This window comes from Centruroides sculpturatus, unplaced genomic scaffold, assembly GCF_000671375.1.
Source record: "Centruroides sculpturatus isolate CEXI.00-Female unplaced genomic scaffold, Cexi_2.0 scaffold947, whole genome shotgun sequence".
NCBI classification, from domain to species: Eukaryota; Metazoa; Arthropoda; class Arachnida; order Scorpiones; family Buthidae; genus Centruroides; species Centruroides sculpturatus.
Window position 1 is genome coordinate 1 of NW_019385124.1, and position 7615 is coordinate 7615.

Sequence of the window (7615 nt, forward strand, 5' to 3'; positions counted from 1 at the left end):
GATATTCTAGCTGCAACGGCTTGCAAATTAGTGGTGATTTGTACCGGCAAGGATGAGATGTGATTTGAAACTACAATAGCCACACCTCAACTGGCACGGTTGTGGCTATCATCATCCTTGCGGTAAAGATCGAATCCTTTTAAAGAAGTATTTTCTCCAGGTTTTAGATGAGTCTCCTGGAGTGCCACACAGAGAGATGAGGTAGATGACACCAAGTGTTTAATGTCAGAGAAGTTGTTGCGGAAACCACGACAGTTCCATTGGATTATTTTATAATCCATTATGTGTTTGAGGCAGCATTCTTTGCAAGGTTGTTCCTCTTTAATTTTACAGGGGGTTTTTCTTTTGGAGGTGATGTTGGTGGTGTCACCCCCTTATTATTCTCTTCATCAGAGAAGTCAGAGAACTCGCTCATAGACTGAGTCTCTGATTTTTTAGTTTTAGACAGGGCTGCTTTTATTCTTTGTTTATTAAGTGGGTTCTTACTGGCTTTTTTGGAACCCACATTCCTAGTTGTTACCCCTGTTTTAGGTATGAGTGGTTTTGCTTTGTTATTCTCTTTTTCTGTTGCTTTGGTAGATGGTATCAGCAGACATTTTTCATGGCGAGTCAGAGATTCATCGGGTGAAACAGAAATGTCTGTCTGAACTCCACATGTCTTTGTGGATTTCAGAGCAGCAGCGAATGTCTTTTGTTTCACTGGTGTATTTAAGGTGACCATACGACGTGCCTCCGGGTAGGATATATTATTAATAGTCTTCAATCGCTGAATTTCTTTCTCTCTCTGCCATGAAGGGCATTTCCGAGAGTAGGCAGGATGAGCATCTTTGCAGTTCACACAGCATGGAGAACTTGTGCATTCATTACTCTCATGGTCTTCATTTCCACACTGTGCACATGCTTTTTTTCCTCTGCATGATGTTTGGGAGTGTCCAAACCGCTGACATTTAAAGCAACGTAGCGGGTTTGGGATGTATGGGCGAACTGGGCAACGGAGNTGAAGAAAGTTATTTTAGAATTTTTAAATAATATAGATTTAGACATCACTAACTGTTGGGGACAGAGTTATGATAATGCGTTTAATATGTCAGATAAATATAAGGGACTCCAATCCAGAATAAAACAACATATTTTTTCTGTCCATTTTATACCATGCGCAAATCATTCATTAAATTTAATTGGAAACGCTGCTGCCGAAAGTTGCATGGAAATGACCAGTTTTTCAATATCGTTCAGGAATTGTACGTATTTTTTCAAGTTCTACACATAGGTGGAATGCATTACAAAAATTTTGTAAGAGCAAACACTTGAGTATTAAACCTATTTGTGACACCAAATGGTCTGCTCGTTCCGATGCTGTGAAATCCTTAAAAGAAAATTATGAAAAAATTAAACATTGTTTACATCATTTTTCCTCAAAGAAAGATGAAAAACCATTAACAAGGTCCGAAGCTGCCGATTTACATAAAAAACTTGATACATTTGAGTATGTACTGTTACTATATGGGAAAATATTTTAGAGAGAATAGATGCTTCAAACAAGACTCTTCAACAAAAAGACGAATCCCTAAATATAGCAGTTTTAATATACGATTTATTGATAGATTTCATACAAACTGTTAGAGATGATTTTGACAATTTAGAAATAGAAGCAGCAAAAGTTAAAGATATTGCATATACTAATGATAAAAAACAGCAGAAAATATGAAAACTATTTCATAATGAAATTCCAAAACATGAAATAAGATTCAGTGGCAAAAAACATTTTAAAGTTAATATTTTTTTGTTGTATGCGATTCTTTAATTAGCAACATTAAAAAAAGATCTGAGTGATATAGAACTATTAACAATAAATTCAAAACAATTTTACATGATAGTGATGTTAGTGACTCTTCAATAGAAAAATTAAAATGTTATGAACAAGATTTAAACCTAGCAGAACTGAGAAATGAAGTATTACAATTTAAGACTTTTATAAGTAAAGAAAATATTATGTTGCCTGTGTGAAATCCGCGATCTTTACGCCGATGTCGGAAAAATCTTTGTAAACAACTCCGATGGAAAAACCCACTCTTGGTGAGAAGTATATCGGTTGGTTGGTTAACTTTAATTGGCACAAAAGCCATACAGGCTATACTGCGCCACAACACATGGTGCAATTCGAAGTAGAAAATAAATAGGAAGACATATATACACATAAACAAAACATCACAGTTTAACCATTAAACAGCCAATGGTAATATAAATATAAAATGTATAATATAATGAATAAATAAGTAACAACAAAAATAAATAAACAAACAACAACAAAATATATATACAATAATTTATATATGCAACTAAACGTAAATAAAACTGTACAATAATTAATTCATCAGATTTCCCTATACATATTAATGACTTTTAGAAAGTCCAGTATATTATCCAGATTTGGCCTCTGGCCCAAAATGTCTCTAAGGCTTGCATTTCCGAAATGCTGTCTACGACTCTGATCAGAAGCAACACAGTTGCAAAATATGTGTTTAACACTTACAGCACAGTTGCAGTGCTGACATACTGGTTCGTCATCTCCCTTCAAAAGGTATTGATGAGTCAGTCGAGTGTGTCCAATTCTCAGACGAGTAAGGATAACCTCAGATCTCCTATCATATTGCCTATTATGTGTCCAATTTTCTACCAAAGGTTTGATCTCGTAAAGTTTATTGTGGATTTGTGCATTCCACATGATTTGCCATCTCTCGGCTAGTCGTTTTTTAACAACTAGCTTCAAATCACCTCCTTCAATACGCATTGTATGCTGTGAAGGGCTTGCTGACTTAGCAGCTGTATCAGCTTCTTCATTACCTCTTATACCCACGTGGCCTGGGACCCAACAGAACTTCACAAATAAATTTCTTGTAGTGAGATGACAAATTAGTTTCTGAATTTTAATAACTAGAGAGTGAGAACTAGGTTCATACGAGATCAAAGCCTGAAGTGCACTAACTGAGTCAGTGTAAATCACGCAGCAACGATGACCTTTCCGATTTATATGCTTTAAGGCTAAGTAAATAGCCTGCAACTCCGCAGAAAAGATGGAAGAATTCGGTGCTATTTGTTCTGCCACAATTTCATCCTGGCAAACAAAGGCTAAGCCAACATAGTTATCCGACTTAGATCCATCGGTGTATATAGGAATTAAATTCCTGTTACAATGCTGAATTTCTGCGAAGTGCTGTCTATAGACGTAGTCTGGCGTGGTTTCTTTAGGGAACTGCTTTAAGCTTAAATCAACATCGATCGGTGAAGATGACCAAGGTGAAATACTATTAACCTCAACATGTGAGATGTTGCTTGTGTCTAGGTCAATCGTGCTGCTTACATTCTCCATTCTTATGTCGAATGTGGGGACACAACTCGTCCGAGCGGCAAATAATCTTTTCAGCTGAGTATCTGAACAATCAGCTGTAAGTTTTTTCTGAGATTTTTGTTTAATGTAATAGAAGAGAGACAACTGTTCTCTCCTGAGAGATAGTGAAGGCTCATAAGCATCCACATACAAACTTTGAACAGGGGAAGTTCGAAATGCACCGGTGCACAAACGCAAAGCTTGATGATGGATTGGATCCAGCATCCGAAGAGTAGATTCTCGCGCAGAGCCATAAACAATGCAACCGTAGTCCAGCTTAGAGCGAACAAGGGCCCTATAAATCCTGAGCATCGAAACTTTGTCTGCTCCCCAGGATGAGCAGCATAGTACCTTTAAAAGGTTTAAAGATTTTAAACATCTACTCTTCAGGTTGCGCAAGTGTGGCAAAAATGTCAGTTTTTGGTCAAAACAAACACCCAAAAACTTAGCCTCATTCACAATTGGGATTTTAACCCCATTTAAATATATTTCAGGATCCAGGTGCAAACCACGCCTTCGGCAGAAGTGGATGCACGAGGTCTTCTCTATGTTGAAACTAAAACCATTAATCTTGGACCAATTGTCTATTCGATTTAGGGAGGTTTGCAGTTGTCTCTCAATGAAACTCATGTTGCTAGACTGGCAGGAGATCTGAAAGTCATCCACATACAAAGAGTGTTTCACACTGGGAGGAAGACACTTAGCTATGCTATTAATTTTAATTAGGAACAGAGTCACACTCAAAATACATCCTTGAGGAACACCTTCTTCTTGGACAAAAGACCTAGATAGAGTGTTGCCCATCCTGACTTGGAATCTTCGATTCTGCAAAAAGTTTTTTATAAAAATTGGCAAATTACCCCGCAATCCGAATTCATGTAGATCACGAAGTATTCCGTAACGCCAGCAGCGATCATAGGCCTTCTCTATATCAAAGAATACAGACACTAAGTGTTGTCGTCTAACAAACGCTTCGCGTATGGATGTTTCAAGTTTTACTAGATTATCCGTGGTACTTCTGTTCCTACGAAATCCACTCTGATGTGGTGAAAAGTAGTTCTTTTCCTCTAAGAGATACATCAGACGTCTGTTTATCATCCTCTCAAAAAGTTTACACAGGCAACTTGTCAGAGAGATTGGTCTGTAATTAGAGGGATTCTTGCGGTCTTTACCAGGTTTTGGAATAGGGATAATAATTGATAATCTCCAAGAGTCAGGGAAATTATTTTCTGTCCATATTCTGTTAAACAGGTGCAAGAGATTAGAAAGGGAACTGTTTGACAGATTTTTAATCATGCTGTAGTGGATTTTATCTGGGCCTACAGCACTATTCCTCGAGCGAGAGAGCGCTGTTTGTAATTCAATTCTAGTGAATGGCACATTATATTCCTCATTAGATAAGGAATGAAAGTTTAAACACTGTTTTTCTCTTTGGGCTTTATAAGCCTGAAAATTTCTTGAATACATAATATTGCTAGATGAAGTAGAAAACGTTTCACCCAACGTATCAGCAATACCCTGTATATTGCTGATTATTGTGCCATTATTTTCCAGCATGGACAGAGAGTGAGAAGCATATTTCCCATTGATTTTATGAATTTTATCCCAGACTGCTTTTGAGCTAGTGGAAGATGTTATGCTAGAAACATACTTCCTCCAAGAATCCCTTTGGCTTTGCCTTCTTATTCTTCTGGCATTTGCCTTTGCTTTTTTAAAAGCAATCAAATTTCTAGCAGTGGGGTATCTTCTGAAAATCCCCCATGCTTTCTTTTGTGCTTTAAATGCTGCCTCGCAATTCTGGTTCCACCATGGTTTCGGATGCTTTGGATATCTTGTTGATGTCTTTCCCATTGTTTTCTCAGCTGCCTGAATAATACACAAAGTGACAATTTCAACTGCATCATTGATATCAGCAGTATTGACCATTTCCTCAGTGATGTTAGCCAAAGAGGAAAATGCAGGCCAATCTGCCGTTTCCAGTTTCCAGCGTGGTGGACGGGCTGTTTCACAGCTTTCTCTGCCTCGATATTTTAGAAATATTGGGAAGTGGTCACTAGAGAGTGGATTAGATCCAACCTCCCATGTAAATGCTGAAAACAGATTCGGAGTTGCTAATGATAGATCAATGGCAGTGAACGTTCTTGATGGGGCATGGAAGTATGTCACTTCTCCAGTATTAAATAGATACAGTTGGTGATTACCTATAAATCTCTCGATGGCTCTGCCTCGACGATTGATGTCAGGACTGCCCCACATAGGATTGTGACCATTGAAGTCACCCAGTAAAAGAAATGGTGTTGGTAGCTGTTCAACCAAAGTATCCAATTCATTCTCATTCACTCTGACATCTGGTGGCAAGTATATAGAACAAACTGTGACAGTTACTCCAATAGATATTCTAGCTGCCACGGCTTGCAAATTAGTGGTGATTTGTACCGGCAAGGATGGGATGTGATTTGAAACTACAATAGCCACACCTCCACTGGCACGGTTGTGGCTATCATCATCCTTGCGGTAAAGATTGAATCCTTTTAAAGAAATATTTTCTCCAGGTTTTAGATGAGTCTCCTGGAGTGCCACACAGAGAGATGAGGTAGATGACGTCAAGTGTTTAATGTCAGAGAAGTTGTTGCGGAAACCACGACAGTTCCATTGGATTATTTTATAATCCATTATGTGTTTGAGGCAGCATTTTTAGCAAGGTTGTCCCTCTTTAATTTCACAGGGGGTTTTTCTTTTGGAGGTGATGTTGGTGGTGTCACCCCCTTATTATTCTCTTCATCAGAGAAGTCAGAGAACTCGCTCATAGACTGAGTCTCTGATTTTTTAGTTTTAGACAGGGCTGCTTTTATTCTTTGTTTATTAAGTGGGTTCTTACTGGCTTTTTTGGAACCCACATTCCTAGTTGTTACCCCTGTTTTAGGTATGAGTGGTTTTGCTTTGTTATTCTCTTTTTCTGTTGCTTTGGTAGATGGTATCAGCAGACATTTTTCATGGCGAGTCAGAGATTCATCGGGTGAAACAGAAATGTCTGTCTGAACTCCACATGTCTTTGTGGATTTCAGAGCAGCAGCGAATGTCTTTTGTTTCACTGGTGTATTTAAGGTGACCATACGACGTGCCTCCGGGTAGGATATATTATTAATAGTCTTCAATCGCTGAATTTCTTTCTCTCTCTGCCATGAAGGGCATTTCCGAGAGTAGGCAGGATGAGCATCTTTGCAGTTCACACAGCATGGAGAACTTGTGCATTCATTACTCTCATGGTCTTCATTTCCACACTGTGCACATGCTTTTTTTCCTCTGCATGATGTTTGGGAGTGTCCAAACCGCTGACATTTAAAGCAACGTAGCGGGTTTGGGATGTATGGGCGAACTGGGCAACGGAGATATCCTGCCGCAACAGAAGATGGCAATGTTGGTTTGTTGAAAGTCAAAATAAGGTGTTTCGTTGGTATCAACTTGCCATCTCGACGGATTGAAATTCGTCGAACAGCAGTGACACCTTGGTCTGAAAGACCGATCTGAATATCCGATTCATCCTCAGACATCAGATCGCTTTCAGATATCACACCACGTGATGAGTTCAAATTTGTGTGTGGTGTGATGGTTACCATTATGTCTCCTAGAGACTTCATTTTCAGAAGCTTTGCTGACTGTTGAGGGGAGGCTGCTTCTACAAGTAGATCTCCTGACCTCAATTTTTGAATTTTTTTCAGATTCCCAACGGTCGATTCAAACAATTTTTGAATCAAAAAAGGGGAGCGTTTAGATAGGGGTGTTTCTCCCATGGCATGAACGATAAGGTAGGCTGGTGGTAATGCATCAGTACATGTTTTAGGTTTTAATGAATCCATATTTAGATTTTAAAATTCAGCTCCTAGTGACCCCACCCACCATGGGGCCCAACAAGGGGATGCCGTCACATGGGAGACTCCCATAGACCGTCACACCAGGGTTTCCCAGGAGCTATACCCTCACAATGCAGTCAAGAAGAGCACATCTTGTATGACATGTCCGCCCGGTCTGCATCGATCGGTTGACTCCAAGCCGAGGTCAAAACTGACTCAACGACCAGCCGATTGACTCAAACGGAGCCTGATTTGAGCCTCCCGTTTATCCGAAGCAGGGGCCAAAGTAGTGTGTTGGGGACGTTATGTTGCACCTCAACTACCAGGATCCCCCTTTCCGGCATACAGGACACCACGTACGGCAAACACGTGGGTG

The 7615-nt window shown here is 39.4% G+C and overlaps 1 protein-coding gene across 1 annotated transcript; it reads right to left on the minus strand.

The window, feature by feature from the left end:
- Positions 1–86: 86 nt before the first annotated feature.
- Positions 87–7364, minus strand: LOC111635118. The gene is made up of 5 exons (XM_023379975.1): positions 6070–7364; positions 5762–5896; positions 5590–5692; positions 2485–2862; positions 87–984 (listed from the first exon to the last, which is right to left on the minus strand). The coding sequence occupies exons 1-5, from the start codon at positions 7243–7245 to the stop codon at positions 281–283; spliced, it is 2496 nt and encodes an 831-aa protein (XP_023235743.1). The 5' UTR covers positions 7246–7364; the 3' UTR covers positions 87–280.
- Positions 7365–7615: the final 251 nt, after the last annotated feature.